Genomic DNA, 19,081 nt, shown 5'->3' on the forward strand with positions numbered 1-19,081 from the left:
TATAATACTTACTAGAACCTCTGTTGTTGGTTTACTCCCCTACCCCTATAGACCCTGGACCCTCTATAATACTTACTAGAACCTCTGTTGTTGGTTTACACCCTACCCCATATACCCTGGACCCTCTATAATACTTACTAGAACCTCTGTTGTTGGTTTACACCCTACCCCATAGACCCTGGACCCTCTATAATACTTACTAGAACCTCTGTTGTTGGTTTACTCCCCTACCCCTATAGACCCTGGACTCTCTATAATACTTACTAGAACCTCTGTTGTTGGTTTACACCCTACCCCTATAGACCCTGGACTATCTATAATACTTACTAGAACATCTGTTGTTGGTTTACTCCCTATCCCCATAGACCCTGCACCCTCTATAATACTTACTAGAACCTCTGTTGTTGGTTTACTCCCTACCCCATAGACCCTGGACTCTCTATAATACTTACTAGAACCTCTGTTGTTGGTTTACTCCCTACCCCCATAGACCCTGCACCCTCTATAATACTTACTAGAACCTCTGTTGTTGGTTTACTCCCTACCCCCATAGACCCTGGACTCTCTATAATACTTACTAGAACCTCTGTTGTTGGTTTACACCCCACCCCTATAGACCCTGGGCCCTCTATAATACTTACTAGAACATCTGTTGTTGGTTTAATCCCCAACCCCTATAGACCCTGCACCCTCTATAATACTTACTAGAACCTCTGTTGTTGGTTTACTCCCTACCCCCATAGACCCTACACCCTCTATAATACTTACTAGAACATCTGTTGTTGGTTTACTCCCTACCCCTATAGACCATGCACCCTCTATAATACTTACTAGAACATCTGTTGTTGGTTTACTCCCTACCCCTATAGACCCCGGACCCTCTATAATACTTACTAGAACCTCTGTTGTTGGTTTACTCCCTACCCTCATAGACCCTGGACCCTCTATAATACTTACTAGAACCTCTGTTGTTGGTTCACTCCCTACCCCTATAGACCCTGGACCCTCTATAATACTTACTAGAACCTCTGTTGTTGGTTTACTCCCCTACCCCTATATATCCTGTACCCCCAATAATACTTACTAGAACCTCTGTCGTTGGTTTACTCCCCTACCCCTATATATCCTGTACCCTCTATAATACTTACTAGAACCTCTGTTGTTGGTTTACACCCTACCCCATAGACCCTGCACCCTCTAAAATACTTACTAAAACATCTGTTGTTGGTATACACCCTACCCCTATAGACCCTGCACCCTCTATAATACTTACTAGAACCTCTGTTTTTGGTTTACTCCCCTACCCCTATAGACCCTGCACCCTCTATAATACTTACTAGAACCTCTGTTGTTGGTTTACACCCTACCCCATAGACCCTGCACCCTCTATAATACTTACTAGAACCTCTGTTGTTGGTTTACTCCCCTACCCCTATAGACCCTGCACCCTCTATAATACTTACTAGAACCTCTGTTGTTGGTTTACTCCCCTATCCCCATAGACCCTGCACCCTCTATAATACTTACTAGAACCTCTGTTGTTGGTTTACTCCCCTACCCCTATAGACCCTGCACCCTCTATAATACTTACTAGAACCTCTGTTGTTGGTTTACTCCCCTACCCCCCTATACCCTGCACCCTCTATAATACTTACTAGAACCTCTGTTGTTGGTTTACTCCCCTATCCCCATAGACCCTGCACCCTCTATAATACTTACTAGAACCTCTGTTGTTGGTTTACTCCCCTACCCCTATAGACCCTGGACCCTCTATAATACTTACTAGAACCTCTGTTGTTGGTTTACTCCCCTACCCCTATAGACCCTGGACCCTCTATAATACTTACTAGAACCTCTGTTGTTGGTTTACACCCTACCCCTATAGACCCTGCACCCTCTATAATACTTACTAGAACCTCTGTTGTTGGTTTACTCCCTACCCTCATAGACCCTGGACCCTCTATAATACTTACTAGAACCTCTGTTGTTGGTTTACATCCCTACCCCCTATAGACCCTGGACCCTCTATAATACTTACTAGAACCTCTGTTGTTGGTTTACACCCTACCCCTATAGACCCTGCACCCTCTATAATACTTACTAGAACCTCTGTTGTTGGTTTACTCCCCTACCCCTCATATACCCTGGCACTCTCTATAATACTTACTAGAACCTCTGTTGTTGGTTTACACCCTACCCCATAGACCCTGCACCCTCTATAATACTTACTAGAACCTCTGTTGTTGGTTTACTCCCTACCCCTATATATATCCTGTACCCTCAATAATACTTACTAGAACCTCTGTTGTTGGTTTACACCCTACCCCTATAGACCCTACACCCTCTATAATACTTACTAGAACCTCTGTTGTTGGTTTACTCCCCTACCCCTATAGACCCCGGACCCTCTATAATACTTACTAGAACCTCTGTTGTTGGTTTACTCCCCTACCCCTATAGACCCTGCACCCTCTATGATACTTACTAGAACCTCTGTTGTTGGTTTACACCCTACCCCATAGACCCTACACCCTCTATAATACTTACTAGAACCTCTGTTGTTGGTTTACACCCTACCCCTATAGACCCTGGACTCTCTATAATACTTACTAGAACCTCTGTTGTTGGTTTACCCCCCTACCCCTATAGACCCTGCACCCTCTATAATACTTACTAAAACCCCTGTTGTTGGTTTAATTCATTACCTCCTTAGGCCCCATGGTATTCCTTGTCTGAATATTTTGACCGGGTAGTGTAACAGGTCATGACATTTCATTGACACTTTGGGACATTGTGCTTTCGCATCACCTCGATAAACCACTTCAGTCTCAATAAACGATTGATTCTGGTACCTCAGTCAAGTTCTGTCTGTTAACTGTCAGACCGCATGCTTACTTGAACGTCTTGATGTTGGAATATACTACGTAACTATCTTGCTGGTATGTTTGTACAAGCTATCCGTACAGATAACCAATTTACAATGTCTGTCACATTACAGAAAATAATATTTTTGTTTAACTTAACGCATACGTCGGAGAATGCGGTATCCAGCCAGAATATTAATTCTGATCACGGTTCTTCTGTAATTAGTGTCCTGTCACCTTTGAAAATGTTTTGCCATCGCGTTGCATCCGGCTCCATGTCTAGTATGCACTGTGCTAGTTAATCACAATGTGTTTGTATCGGATATGGAATCGATATGCGTCCAAAACTGTTTATCATTCTGTCGCGTCCCCATGATTATATAATATTAACGAGACAACTAAACATGGAGAAATGATGGAAAATGTCAATATAACAGGAGTCGTTCGGTTGACATAGTGTTTTCAAACGCTTGAAAACAAAACCCCGGTCGGATATTATAAGAACACATCATTCCAGTATTTGACAGTGTGTTTTATAAAGTATGTATGTTCAAGAACGAGAATTCTTCAACATCGTGTCAGAAACCCTGTTATTACAACAAGTTATACAATAAACACATTATTCGGTCTTGTTATATTGGTTATTTTGTGCCCTTTAAGTAGAGCGTAAGATGTGTACCTGCTGTCCCCATTACATGATTCTCAAGATGACACTAAAAGTGCATCCTTATCTTTACTCTTCTTTTTATTCTCCCTTAATACCGCCAGTTTTGGTCTCTTGTTCAGTGTTCGCCACAGTGAGAAAGTTTTTGGGAACTCTCCCCGGGCGAGAAAAAAATGGGAGTTTCTGCTTATGCTTGGCACTCAGCATTTTTTTTTGGGGGGGGGGGGGGGGGGGGGGGGGGGGGTGTTTATAACAGTAACTGTGTTTAGCCGAAACGCATCACGTGGCCTGGAAATAAAATATCATATTTTCCTGAGCCGCGTGAGCCAGGGAAATAAAACATCATATTTCCATTGAGCGCATGCCTCCTTGGCGACCCTCTTTCTGATTCTCGCAAGAGTTGTCGTTTTTGTTAGTTTCGTTTTGTTAACCAAATGAACATAAACACATTGAGCTTGGTTCCATAAAAAACTTTCAAAATTATTCAATTTAATGAACTTGTTGATTGAACTTTACCTATACTTTTTCCCCTCTTGGTAGGATGGTATGAAGGTTTGTCTACTCTCAGCAGCCAAACTCCCCTCCGGCTGGGCCCTGGGGAAATATGACTACTTCCGGTAGATAAACCTTCATATCATAAACCAAGAGGGCTATAAATGCAAAACATACCACAGTCTCCCAAAGTATTCACACTTTCAGCACACATGTATTTCGCATACAGAGGAGGTCACAGCTGTTGATAAAATGTTAAACAATACTAAAACCAAACCAAACAATTTCGTTTTATGTAACTCTTTTTCCTCAAAAAGTTGTACGCATCAGTATTTTTTATTCATGCTGGTATGAAGGGAAATCGGTTGTATTAATATTTTATGAAAATCTTGGTCTGTGTCGTCATTTCTGGAACAATAACATGTGATAATCTGACATAATCTGAGATAGTCAAACTTGTGTACTTGTCTATTAATCAAAGTAGACTGTTATTTGTGAAATCATTTCACTTGTTGATGTTGTTCTTTCTATATGTTGATACGTATATCAGTAAAATACTTCAAAGTATGTTATTTTGTACATTATGCTAGGTCCAATCTTTAAAAACGGAATATTGTCCTCTGTTTAAAATGTTACGGAATATAATCAGTCACATGCGTAAGTATTTAAATATTTTAATAATGCCAAATTCTCCGCAGGCTTGATGAGGGGTTGAAGACGATATGGTTGACAGAGACATAATTCATACTCTTAATGAAATGGCTAATTTAGTATATTACGGTCCTAATTGAAATGTGTTGCATACCATGGAGGCCCCCGGTTACAAATTCGATATTCCATTCCATTGTTCTTTCCGTCGACAATAAGAACAGGATTTCATACAGTAACTTAATATTCAATAATGATATGTACAAGTCTGTTTAAAAGCAAGAAGACTACGTATAAATAACATCTTATCTATGTCTAATTTTGTCAACATCAAAAACTTTATAGTTCTTATCAAATAGATATGCAACAACCTTGACCTTCATGCTCGTCATTGCCCATTGTTTGGCACGTTGAACTCTCTCTGAATTATAGCTAACGACATGTTGTATTTGGGAATTATTTTGTCGATTGTATGCCTTTGTACAGCTCAGAGGTATCCCATCACTGCGGCGTGGTTCAACGACCATTTCTCTCGTAGTAATTGGAACAGTACTCTGTATAACTTCACTAGAAATGGCGGTGACACAGTCCTACTAAAACCCAAACAATTCCTGTTCCGGTCACAACAAGACATGGAGGCAGATCCAGATTTCGCGTCGTGTAGTACCACGGAAACCGACACAGGTCCAACGTGCTTTGAGGACGCGAAAAAGGAAATTAACCAACTCGGGTACAAAATAGCATCTTTCGCGTCATACAAAAGTGGAGAAAATTTTGGTAAAACTGTAATCGAGTGTCCAGCGTTCGAGAAGAAATTAGTCCGTGCCAGGACTTACATTCGTCTGGTTCTTCAGACAAAGATTACACCTCAAAGGTATATATACTATGATACCCTTCTGCATTATCTAGACTCAAAAAGTTTATATTGTATCATGGTCTTCAAACAACAGTACGACTTTTAAGTATTTTATGCCCTTCCACGTCAAGCTTGATTAAAAATAGATATATTTATTCTGTTCCGACAGCCCAATGGCAAATTCGACACTGGATCTAGATTGCTACCCCTCAGACAGCAGTACGCCTTCAATGCCAATATCTTATCATGGTTGTGACCAGTCCTCAAATGAAAACATGGAACACAGCATTACTCTATAGACTCCTTTTCCTGCGAGACCACTATGAAACTTACAATATGTGTCCAAAAAATGATTTCGAATAACATTTTCTTCATTTACATGACAGTTACTACAAATAGCATAGACCACAGATCGCCATCTATACAGTTCTGAATACTGATGTTATCACTATCATCTCTGATGTTTTGTTATGTTGTTGTTCTGACAGATCTGTGCTTATGACGAAACCGTCTTAAGGTCATTGTTTCTATTTTTACCTTCAGTCAACCCTGCGACTTCCCCAAGGGATCCTCCGTCGTCGTCCTTTTTACATACTTTGATGGTGTTGATTCTAATGAACTTTTGGTGCGTATTGCTGCAGAGAAGAATATGTCAGTATACCTAGGAATGCCCGAGGTGCCTTCTACCACAGGACCATACCACCAATACTTTTTTTCCTATCTAGACTGGTTCAGTAGACTAATTGTTGACCAACGACAAAGATATTTGGGTTTAACAGTTAACAATTCCATTTACACGACAGCCTATGATGCCGTTTCCGGGTACAATACAGGAGAGGCACGACCTCTGGGCCAGTTTAACACTGACGAAGACACTCTCAATCTATACTCGGCACAGAGTGGAACTGTACATTTCTATGGTAAGAAGGTCTTGGTTTCTTCCTCCGTTGATTTGAGGAAGACTGGAGGGTTCAGCATAGACGAACACGTGCATGGATTCAATGCACTTGTGAATGCGTCATCAGCTGACGTCATGAACATCCATGAAGGGAGAGGTTATGGTAACGCCTGTTACTATTGGCCAACACAGAACGTCTTACCAATATCGCAGGTGGATAAGACACTTGACGCCGTGTTGCACTACCAGAATCCCCAACTGAAACAAAACATCACTTTTGATGATTTCTTCGCTGGCAGTATTCAACAGGTAGCATGCTATTTATTTTAGTTCATAAAATCTACACTTGAATTATGCCTTAAAAAGAAAAGCTTGCGTCCCAAGAGTCTGTTATCATGTGATGAAATTTGTTAGAGATGATTTTCGCTTGCGTGTATATCTCTTCATACTATTTTCACGTTATCTAAAGTCCAAACTTTACCTAACTGACCAAATCAGAGGGATGGTGCACATCCAATTTATATTTTAACATTTCATATGTGCCTATTTCGGGATTTTCACACTTTTGATGTCACTTACGTTTCCTTGAAGGACGACAGACAGTCGTATTATGATTTTTATGTTGTGAATGTATGTGTCTTTTCTGCAATTCCTAGAAACATTCCCTGGCACGTCGTATATTCTTAATTAACATTATCATCAAAGGTATTGGTTACGAGTCTATCCGTTTTCTTGTTTGTTAAAAAAGCCTTAGACAGCTGTGCTAGTTTTACTTGACTGGAGTGGCAAAGATGCCTGGAAGATTGCAATGTTCCCTGTACACTAACGATATAAGGATGAAATTTTATTTTAGGTAATGGAGTCTTTGTTTATAGCAAGAGAAGCACTCGAGAAGAATAACCATTCATTTGACATTTGGTTGAACATAGAAGCATTTGAGTCCCTCCGAGATAATCCATGTCTTCCAACATCCGGGTCAGGAATCTCGGTCTCCACAGACAGGGTTACAAAGGGTAGATTGGATATGGCACTATCCGCAGGGGCTGTGTTTGTCCAGAAGGTGGCAGTGTCTACCTGGGATCCCTACTTTACATGCACACCGAAGAACTCTAGCTCGACACTGGCCCAACAAGTCTACAATGACGCCGGTCGGCCGATCATTACCCACTGTTCTTTCCATAGCCAGTATAACCGCTCTGTGGTGGTCATTGGCTTCAACTTACTGGGTGAAACCCAGGGGTTCACGGTAAGTGTTACTGACGTGCCTTTCTTTGTCTTTTACGTTATGTATAGTTCCATAAAAAAATTGATTAAAACCGTTACCTGTAATTTAAATGTTTTTCTTCCTTCTCAGTAAGTTGAATTGTTCAATTTTTCGTCCGATCTCGACAATAATTTCAACAACTATTTATGTAGATATCCATGCATTTAAAAAAAAAAAAAAAGGGATGGAGTGTCTTGGTTTTTGCCGGCGGTATTAATCAACATAATTTATGTCATTGTATTCTAAGAGTCATAATTGATGCCGTATGTATCAACATGTGTCTTTCGACTTCTAGGACCTATCAGTGGTGCTCTGGTTACTAACATTTCATTATCATCTTCTATGACTCGTCAATGACGCTGAGTTATTAACGTATGACTTCGATTTCTAGGACACCTTATTGATAATAGGTATTTCACAAAGGTCTTTCGACTTCTAGGACTTGTCAGAAATGCTAGGGCTAATTTTGTAGAAATCTTGAAGGGAAGTCAGGAAAAAAGAATCTTTACAGATATATAGAAAGGGATGCGCATTAATCCTATAATTTCATATATTTTTGGGAAGTGGGCAATTAGGTAAGACCATGCGATTTGTCAGCGAATTTTCAATATTCTGAACGATTTCGTTCTTTAATCAATACTCATTGCAGGTAACTTGGTCGGACACCGGACACACCCGTCATAACAGCAGCGTCCACGGCTACTACTTCGAAGCTGCGTACGGAAGCGAGCATCACCTGGTACCCTCTCTAATCTACACACAACTCTACGACCCCTATAACGTCATGCAGTTAAACCCCAAGGGAACCGTCAGGGTAAAGGCCGGAGGGGCAAACCGCGCATGCGTATTCACGTATGACTATACAGATGTAGACAACAATACAAGCAACAAATAAATGTTTGAAAGATAAACTTGCTAACGTATTGTTTTAACACCAAACCATGCAATCTTTATATAGTTTTATAATATCGTGTATAAAACCTTTATGTAGTTTTGTAATATCGTGTATAAAACCTTTATGTACTTTTATAATATCGTGTATCAAATTTTATAGAGGTATATACGTATATGGAAGGAATTGCTACGTACCTGTTCTTATTGAAGTTGTTGACAGCGATAAACGGTTGGTAATACGTTTCTGGCCTTAATAGTTTACGATGGTCGTGATGAAGTGTGGAGCAGGGATATAAACGGTAAAAATGAAGACCGTGTGCGTTGTAAATTCAGTGTCGGTGCATACGGTTTTGAATAATACCGACATCTGATAAATAACATGATCAATCAAAAATACACTCTAATTAATGTCATACTTAGCGTCAAAACTGACTGGTATGCTGCTGAGGAAAGAATGAATACGCAAATGAAGTTTCCCGTTGTTATTCATTTCAATTATCGTTATCCCCGAAACTCCAGGGCTTACGTTCATTTTCGCTCTCTGCTCCCGATCTCCGTGAGTTACGTTCATTTTCGCTCTCTGCTCCCGATCTCCGTGAGTTACGTTCATTTTCGCTCTCTGCTCCCGATCTCCAGGAGTTACGCTCATTTTCGCTGTCTGCTCCCAATGTCCGTGAGTTACGTTCATTTTCGCTCTCTGCTCCCGATCTCCAGGAGTTACGTTCATTTTCGCTCTCTGCTCCCGATCTCCGTGGGTTATGCTCACTTTTGCTCCCTGCACCTCTGGAACATGGCATGGCAAAGTCGAAGGCACATGATTACTATTTGATTGATTCCAAGAAAAAGTATCTTAATAGGTAAAGCGAACTTAACAGATAAAGAGCAGCTCCTCATTTGAGATAGAGATACAGAGACCTATTGTATTTAGTAGACCGAGGAAGCTGGCGTAGTTAACAGAGAACTAAGGCTTTCCATACCTACCGGTATTTCACTTCACTGTTTTTGAACCAAATCCGTAGTCATGACAAGCTAATTACAAATATGATATTTTAATTAAAAAGATTCGAATAAATGCCAAACCTGGTGGAGATAAAATATATGTACAATGTCTTGAAAAAAGAACCTTCTCATTGCAGATATTACTGTTAACTGAGCCTTTTATAAGGACAAATTCGCAATCAGACTTTTCATTGTAGACTTTCCCTCGACGGAATGTTAATAAAGTTACATGACGATGTAATGAGTATAAGGTTTGGCATGCAAAACATCGTTTCAAATCAGGGTATAACCTACGTATATATACTGAAACGAAAAAGAAACGCAACTTCAAATTGTAGGTTTAATAAAATAATACTTGTGAGCATTATGTTTAAATTTCATATGTAATAGTTAATATTGAATATTGATGTAACATCCTTTAAATGTTTAGAGATTTTTAAGAACAGGTCACTTTGCTAGAAGGTCATGATTGGTAGTACCCTACGTGAATCCAAGTTGAAATGGCAGCAGTTTTGAAACCGTGCCCTAATATCGTGTGTGTCCTCCTCGAACAGTTATCACATCTCTAATTCTTTGTTGCATTGAGTTCATCAGGGCATTGACTTTCCGTATTGGAATGTTATTCCATTCTTGGACGAGTGCATTTGCTAACTGAGGGAGGGTATTTGGGGGGTTACGGCGATTTCGAATTCTTCTGTCTAATTCATCCCACAAATGCTCGATTGGGGACAGGTCGGGGCTATATGGAGGCCAATCTATAGGAACAATGTTCTGTGTCGCAAGAAAGTCTCTACAGACTCTTGCAACGTGTGGTCTCGCGTTATCTTGCTGAAAGGTTAGATGATGCTGCCTAACAAACGGCACAACATGGGGCCTAAGGATCTCATCCCGATAGCGTACGGCCGTTAAATTCCCATTGACTATCACCAAAGGCGTCTTCAAACCATGGGAGATTCCCGCCCAAACCATAACTGATCCACCCCCAAATCGGTCGTGTTCCAAAACACAGGCGTCAGCAAAACGTTCGCCTCGACGCCGGTACACACGTTGACGGCCATCTGCTCGAAATAACGTGAATCGAGATTCATCGGTGAAGAGCATAGACCTCCAACGTCTCATAGGAAAACGTCTGGGCATATGTGCCGTTGCCCATTGCATACGACGTGCTCGACGTTGCGGTGTTAGTGGTAAACCAACGTACTGTCGCCTTGCACGCAAATTAGCCTCACGCAGTCTGTTGATCACTGTTTGGGGATGAATTCGACGGTTATGATTACCAATCGTATTCCTTGCCGTTTCAGCGGCCGTTAATCTCCTGTTACGCAGGTGTGCCAACCTAAGAACCCGGTCTTGACGTCGCGACGTTACGCGTGGACGTCCTGATCTCGGCTGGTCATCGACTCTTCCTGTTGCGTTAAGACGTGAAACTAATCGACTAATAGTCGATTTGTGAACTCTGAATTGTCGAGCGACGTGAAGTTGCGTGTTCCCTGCCAGAAGCATCGCTATAGCACGTCCTCTATCAACCTTTGATAACCGTGGCATAATTGTAAAAGGAATTATTGTTTGCAAAAGTATTGGCGATGATGTGGCTCAATGTTAGTGATGAATTGATACTGGTTTGAATGAAAAAAGAACGCATATGTTTGTACAGGCACGGTTTTTGATGTTTTTACCGCGCCGGAAGTGCATAGGTCTCTAGTCACACTTGGGTGATTTTGAAGATTGGTATGGGTGTTAGGCAGGGTGCATGTTTATTTCCGCGATTTTTATACAGATATGTATATTTAATACAAAATTAATCACAATTTTCCATGTTGCGTTTCTTTTTCGTTTCAGTATATAACATCTTATCAATTACATGTTTGTTGAAATCAAAACTGTAACGGCCTTATCAAATAGATATGTAACAACCTTGACCTTTATAGTTGGACCAGTTCATAGTTGGCTCATGGATATCTAGTCACCAACACGATGTTATATTTGGGAATTATTTTGTCTACAGTGTGCCTTTGTACAGCTCAGAGGTATCCCATCACTGCGGCGTGGTTCAACGATCACTACTCCAGTGATTACTTGAACGGTACGCTGTTTAACTTCACCAGAAATGGTGGTGACACAGTCCTACTAAAACCCAAACAATTCCTGTTCCGGTCACAACAAGACATGGAGGCAGATCCAGATTTCGCGTCGTGTAGTACCACGGAAACCGACACAGGACCAACGTGCTTTGAGGACGCGAAAAAGGAAATTAACCAACTAGGGTACAAAATAGCATCTTTCGCGTCATATACAAGTGGAGAAAATTTCAGTGAAGCTGTAATCGAGTGTCCAGCGTTCGAGAAGAAATTAGTCCGTGCCAGGACTTACATTCGTCTTGTTCTTCCGACAGCAGTAAGACCTCAAAGGTATATATTCTATCACACACGATAGTGTGGAAAATTTGAAATATTTACGGATAAAATTTCTTTCTGTTTGTCGAAAACGTACATTTCGTGTGCATAAACATGCATCTATCTTCCTCTAATAGAAGTTTTTCTTGGTGTCGGTAGCTATACAACGAATAGCAGCTGATCTATCTTTCTCGAGATTATTTGCATCGACCGAGATACCTTGTTACCTTGTTACCTTGTTGTTGTTGTAAATTTTGATCTGGTTCATGCTTTACAAAAGGCGTTAAGGTTTAATTCATGAAAAGTAATTGATCATACCTTACATCAATACAGCACAGAATTCATACTGATTACATTTGTTTTCTATACTTCGTCCTTAGTCAACCCTGCGACTTCCCCCCGGGGTCATCCGTCATCGTCCTTTTCACGTCTTATGATGGCGTTGATTCTAATGAACTACTGGTACGTGTTGCTGCAGAGAGGAATATGTCAGTATATCTCGGAATGCCCGAGTTGCCTCCTACCACAGCGACATCCAAACAATACGATGTGGCTTACTTCGACTGGTTAAACAGGCTGTTGGCAGACCACCAACAAAGATACTCGGCCATAACAGTCAAACAGTCCAAATACACGACAGCCTACGATGCCATTACTGGGTATAATACAGGAGAGGCACGGCCTTTAGGCGAATCGTTAAGTGTTAAAGACACTCTCCTTACGTATTCCAAGCAAGGTGTCATAGTACATCACCACGGCAAGAAGTTTCTAGTTTCGGCGTCCGTCGATTTGAGGAAGACTGGAGGGTTCAGTATAGACGAACACGTCCATGGATTCAATGCACTTGTGAATGCGTCATCAGCTGACGTCATGAACATCCATGAAGGGAGAGGTTATGGTAACGCCTGTTACTATTGGCCCACACAGAACGTCTTACCAATAGCACTGGTGGATAAGACACTTGACGCGGTTTTGCACTATCAGAATCCCCAACTGAAACCAAACATCACTTTTGATGATTTCTTCGCTGGCAGTATTCAACAGGTAGCATGGGAATACCTATTTTATCAACTCTATACTTGAATTTCCTTTTATAAGAATATCGTGCTGTCGTTTCAATACTGTCTTTCATCAATATTATGGACTTTGTTAAAGTCATATCATTGTATAGTATGGTTCTTTGTGCTGATGTTACACTTCTTTTCCAGGTGATGGAATCTTTGTTTATAGCAAGAGAAGCACTCCAGAAGAATAACCATTCATTTGACATGTGGTTGAACGTAGAAGCATTTGAGTCCCTCCGAGATAATCCATGTCTTCCAACATCCGGGTCAGGAATCTCGGTCTCCACGGACAGGGTTACAAAGGATAGATTGGATATGGCACTATCCGCAGGGGCTGTGTTTGTCCAGAAGGTGGCAGTGTCTGCCTGGGATCCCTACTTTACATGCACACCGAAGAACTCTAGCTCGACACTGGCTCAACAGGTCTACAATGACGCCGGTCGGCCGATCATTACCCACTGTTCTTTCCATAACCAGTATAACCGCTCTGTTGTGATCATAGGTTTCAGCTTAGAGGGTTTAACTCAGGCATTCACGGCAAGTATTCCACTTCCATTGGTGTCATTATCATTCCATACGTTAAACGACAGACATTCAGATTAACCTTAATTGGTGTTTCTTACGTAATAATATCCACAATTCGATCACAGACAATGTTAATAAGATTCATACAAATTGTTGATTGCCTTTTTTCCTCAGTATTTTGACATATGAAATTATCTGATTTTTATTTTTATCACAATCAATCAAATATTGTTAATAAAACGTCTATTTCCTGGTTTAATGGTTCTAAACTGTTGTCCATGTTGCGTTGATGATGTGTGTTGCTGTATAATAAAAGAGATAACCATCTACAGTAATCTGAATTGTTCCCGTCATTTATCACGAAATGTGTCATTGTAGGTAACTAGGTCCGACATTGGACACAAGCGCCATAACAGCAGTGTTTACGGTTACTACTTCGAGGGTGCCTACGGAAGCGAGCATCACCTGGTACCCTCTCTAATCTACACACAGCTGTTCGACCCATATAACGTCATGCAGCTCAATCCTAAGGGAACCGTCAGGGTCAAAGCCGCAGGGGACAAACCGCGCATGCGTATTCACGTATGACTATACAAATGTAGACAACAAAACAGAGGGTCAATAAAATGTCTGGAAAGAAAAATAACTTTTGTCGATGATATAACTTTAGAACGCCTTTATAAGTACGGATGCATTGTCCTTTAGCGTGACCTTATTGAAAAATCCCCAAAGCAAGTTTGATCAACCGCGTCAAAGGTTTCAACTGTTCACTAGCATCACTGACGAATCCTAACAGAAGGACAGCTGTATGATGCAATTTAAATTTATTTTTAACTTTATTGTATCTAGCTATATTTTTGTACAACGTCCTATCAACTGCTTTAGTCATATAAGGATTTTTTTTATTGCTGAACAGAACAAGTGACAGAGACTTTGTGAAGTCCGTCTTTTTCCATTTGGATATAATTGATTAGCGTTAGATAAATCAAGGACACAAGTCCCCTCAACATAATGAATATGGGACATCTATGAATTACGCTGTGTGATAAGCATGGTGTTGTTCTTTTGTCCTTGGTTCTAATGTGGTAAGGTTTCTCCCATCGTCAGTTAGTTGTGTGTGGTGCAAAGAGAGTCTGGAGCATTCTTGTGTTTTAGGCATCGTCGATTATTTGTGTCACGTGGTGTAAAGAGTCTGCAGCTTTCTTGTGTTTTATATCATTTCTATTATATACACGTGTAGCATAATGTTGGCACTAGGAGGAGAGACCACCTTTCCCAACATTTGAAGATCTTTAATTCTTTCAGGCCAGGAAAAGTAAACCAATATGTAAAATGAAGTAAATGACCTTTGATGGTGGTTGTCTACCAGCCTTGGGATATCAGTTATTTTCAATAAGGGATTTACTATATTATTTAACTGAAATTTATATCATGGTTCACTTGTTTGAATTTTTATTCGTATATACAGCAGTAGCTTCCCTTTTCCCCAGCCGACATTGTTTATATATCATAGTTAAATTTAAACTCAATGCTGGATAAGTGTTAATAGAGGAAAACAAAAGAAAATCAACAATGTGAAATAACCAGACAGACAGACTTTATTTCACCAACAGTAGACTTCTCTATGTAACAGAATGGTGGAATATACAGTTCAGTAACACATACAGTTCCTATTACATCTACATATTTGTGACCTCGTGTAAAAGGTGTGAAAGGGGACAATTAGAATATGTCAGAGAGAGGGTTTTATTATCCAAGCAAGGCCGGAATTTAGGATTTTATTTTGACAATCAAAAAGACAAATGTAAAGAGAATAGCAAATCAAAATATTCTTCATTTCATTTGTTTCCAGGCATCCAAAAGTATCAATTCTTTCAACAAAGGAGAAAATATTTAAAAAAAGTAATGACAACTACATCATAAATATACATAAAATAATTGAGATTCATAATAAAATATTTATGAACAAATTGATTCATTTTTTAATGCTAGTTTTGATGATGGTATAGGATAAAATACAACAACTAAACTTGGAATTCAGTGAGATTTAAAATGGAGAGGCCTTTCATGTATGAGAAAAGTAGGAGCTAGCTTGTAAACCTGACATTTGCTTGAACCTCATTTGATTGGAAATAACTAACCTCACACAATGACAGTATATGTATAGTACATAAGCGAGAGATGTTTGTCCGTCTGGAAATAAATTGTTCAGGAGAGCGGAATCTGCCAACATGAAGGAATGTTTTGTGAACTTTCCACACATAGAAAAATCTTAACGATCCCACTTTGATGTAGCTGGAAACAAGTGTCTCCCACAAAATAGTTTTTCAAGACATCATTTTAAGAGGTTGTAGTTTGGAATTTTGGAATTAGAATAATATAGATTAATATTATTTCTAAACCAAAGAAAAAAATAAAATAATCAACAAATGCATTATAACAAATATCATTTTTTTTTTGCATTTTATCACAAACCTTACCGGGAATGTCAGGTATCTAACATAAAATTCACAAACAAAAACATCATAAAAATCTCCTATAACAATAAAAATCTTTCACTGGCATTGAAAGATAACATTGTGAAAAAGGAATTTACTAGACACATAAAAATGTGATCTTTTACCCATCTTCCCAGTCTCATTCGTTTTAACAGTAGTTTCTTTGTGAGGATCCAGAAACCTGGATTTTAAATGTTTGTACTACTATTCATTTTAAGGAATTTGAAATTTACATCAAAGATACAAATAATATACCAGCAATTTAGAAGTCTGAGAAATTTGATTCATAACCATGAACTAATAATGACACATATAGGTAAACAGTGTTTACAAAGTATACAAATCTTACATGTCTGTTTCACTCTAATTTCTTTGAAAAACAAACTAGACTCGAAAGTCAGAGGAGAATGAAACTAAATACTAGATTGGTTGAAAAGTCTGAAGAGCTGAAATTGATGTTAACAGCAGCTATTAGTGTAACAAATAATTTCTCAGAAATCGGGTGTTTGTCATGTAAACACCACAAAATCCTGGAGATTTATCACAGCATGTCTGACCTAGTTTTATGTAAGTACAGGAAGCCTAGGGACACAGAATGATAGGGTGAGGGCAACTATATACAGGCTACACACACTGGAAAAAATCACTGTCTCATCAATTCCACAATAAACTTTAAATTTATGTACAATTTGAGAATTTGTATTATTATTTTAAAAATTCTAGACTTCCAGTAAATAATAATTCAGTATATCTTATTAACGAATGATGAATTAACAACATTTTTCTTCAAATTTCTATCGTAAATTAATGGGAGTTAACTCCACACGTTTTTTAGATTTAATTCCTCAAAATACTTGGTAAAAATATCAAGACAGATAATTTAGAGGAGGCAACAGGCCTGAAATATATACAGATCTTGGTATCTTAAAAAGCTTCCTCTGTTATGACAAGTACTGGGGTGATGTGTTAAGAAGGAATGAATGATGACACCCTTCCAAATGGTTGACCTACACAGCCGTGCTGTTTATCAAGGGGTGTAAATATAGTTTGGATAAGTAACAGCTGTAAAGTTTGTCTTAAATGATGTACACTTTTCTTAAATGATAAAAGGTATTTACATTATATGATTCTAATCTGATACTGAATGACAAATTGATTTCTCCCATAAAGGTTGATAAAATATACCCTTCCTACCACTTAATGATCTGTCCTAATGACTAAAACCCAAAACAATATCCTATTATTTCAGCAAGTCAACAATAAAATGGAATGTTACGATTTATTTTATATGAACAAAATTTAACACTGAAACAAAATGATTTCAGCAAATTTTACAGGAAGTGTTCGGGTCCAGAATTTATTTTCTTTGGTAAAAATATAGTTCAAATAAAATGTCTTATTTTCATCTTACATTAGATAAATGAAATGTATATCAATTAAAAGGTGACTTGTCAGACACAGATCTGACAAGGTGGATTTCAATTATAATTCAATACTTAGTGTATATATATATACCTCAGGTAGGGAATGAAGAGAAATGGCTACGTTATTTAAACATAACACACTGTTTCTCCGAGATTGCATTGACATTTATTTTATGGCGATGTTATAATAATATCATCACAAATATTTGCTTGTTTTGCTTTCTGTTTCATTTAACATTGGGGCCTGAAGGTGAATGATACAAGACTTGTACCAATGCATGATGAAACTACATCTGAAGTACTAAAAACCTGAAAGCAGAAATGTCTGAAATGCTTTCTTTTTAACCTTCTATACACTACAACAGAAAAAATGATACACAGAATACCCCAAAAACAGGATAACAAGTAATGTATGTTATATAATAGCAAGTAAATTGCTAAATATAATATTTCATTCATCCTTGTCATGCTTATGACTATGACATATAACGATATATGTTTAACAGTTTATATAAATATGTCTGATGACATTGCACATCATGGCCTTTAAGGACTTGTTGACCACGTACAGGTTGACCCTGTACTGGTTGGTCCCGCCACATCTCTTAGCTCTTCTCTGGCACCTCCTGGAGAGTGTGCCACTGTGCGATTGGACGCCTGGGGTTGGCAAGCATGTCACTCCAGTGACGAAGTTCTGTTCCGCTTGAGTTGCATCCTAGCAATGCACGGCCAATTGGCTCTGAGGTCCCAATACGGTCATAATCCACGACAGTGACGTAGAGAGACACTTTCTGTTTCAGCATAAAAATAAATTTATTATTTGTTGTCCTCCGAAATGAATTATAAACACATAGAATTTACATTGGAATAAAATTTGTCATTAGAAACATTTATAAATTCCAGGAAAACAATTATCAATATACATTTAAAGCACACAACATATAAAATCTCTAACCAATTTTTATACATACAACAAGCATATTCATATGCTGATTCTTTATTTTTTTCCTCTTTTATTTTTATTTTGCATCTTCATACTTCTTCTATATATTCATACTGAACGATTTCCTTTTACATGTAACTTTTTTCCATTTTGAAATCCAGGATCAGGATTGAAAGGAAAGTGAGATGAGAAGCATTCAAATTATCATTGCAGGAAACACTGAAACCAAATGTTGTGTTAGTCAGTATGTAAACTACACTCAGAGTATACATAATTTCAACAACACAAATCACATTCCATATTATAAAATGTTAGTAGATAATAATTTGCAGTCTCTACTTTTCTGGCAAGACTCCAAGACACTGCATGAACTGGGTGATGAAAAGTAACACACACAGGTAAAAGGTCTGAGATTTTGGTGCAAACCTGTCAGCACAACATTGGATTCAGCAAAAGGTTCTGTAAGGAATGAGAGTTGTGTCCCCTGTCAAGAGTGTTAATTATATCCCAAGCATCTGTCAGAACTATATCCCTAGCAGAGTAAAATTATACCCCAGTCAGAATTGTGTCACCAGTCTGGAGTCAGAGCATTGTCAATGCATGATGACATCCACAATCGAAAGTCATTCTTTTGTTCCCTGCCAAAGGATATTTT

The 19,081-nt window shown here is 38.9% G+C and overlaps 3 protein-coding genes across 4 annotated transcripts in view; 2 read left to right on the forward strand and 1 right to left on the reverse strand.

The window, feature by feature from the left end:
* Positions 1 to 5,108: 5,108 nt before the first annotated feature.
* Positions 5,109 to 8,597, forward strand: LOC117327965. The gene is made up of 4 exons (XM_033885231.1): positions 5,109 to 5,542; positions 6,068 to 6,731; positions 7,276 to 7,668; positions 8,336 to 8,597. Exons 1-4 carry the CDS (start codon positions 5,109 to 5,111, stop codon positions 8,579 to 8,581), a joined length of 1,737 nt encoding a protein of 578 aa, XP_033741122.1. The 3' UTR covers positions 8,582 to 8,597.
* Positions 8,598 to 11,454: 2,857 nt separating this feature from the next.
* LOC117328443 lies at positions 11,455 to 14,188 on the forward strand. Its single transcript, XM_033885973.1, has 4 exons — positions 11,455 to 11,987; positions 12,293 to 13,016; positions 13,181 to 13,627; positions 13,940 to 14,188. Exons 1-4 carry the CDS (start codon positions 11,554 to 11,556, stop codon positions 14,147 to 14,149), a joined length of 1,815 nt encoding a protein of 604 aa, XP_033741864.1. The 5' UTR covers positions 11,455 to 11,553; the 3' UTR covers positions 14,150 to 14,188.
* A 953-nt stretch (positions 14,189 to 15,141) lies between these two features.
* Positions 15,142 to 19,081, reverse strand: part of LOC117327966 (synaptotagmin-1-like) — a 79,251-nt gene continuing 75,311 nt past the window's right edge. For both annotated transcript variants that reach the window (XM_033885232.1, XM_033885233.1), the window contains exon 10: positions 15,142 to 18,274. In XM_033885232.1, coding sequence (XP_033741123.1) covers positions 18,089 to 18,274 — 186 coding nt within the window. In that variant the 3' untranslated portion in view covers positions 15,142 to 18,088. The remainder of the gene's footprint in view (positions 18,275 to 19,081) is intronic.

This window comes from Pecten maximus, chromosome 5 (genome assembly GCF_902652985.1).
Source record: "Pecten maximus chromosome 5, xPecMax1.1, whole genome shotgun sequence".
NCBI classification, from domain to species: domain Eukaryota; kingdom Metazoa; phylum Mollusca; class Bivalvia; order Pectinida; family Pectinidae; genus Pecten; species Pecten maximus.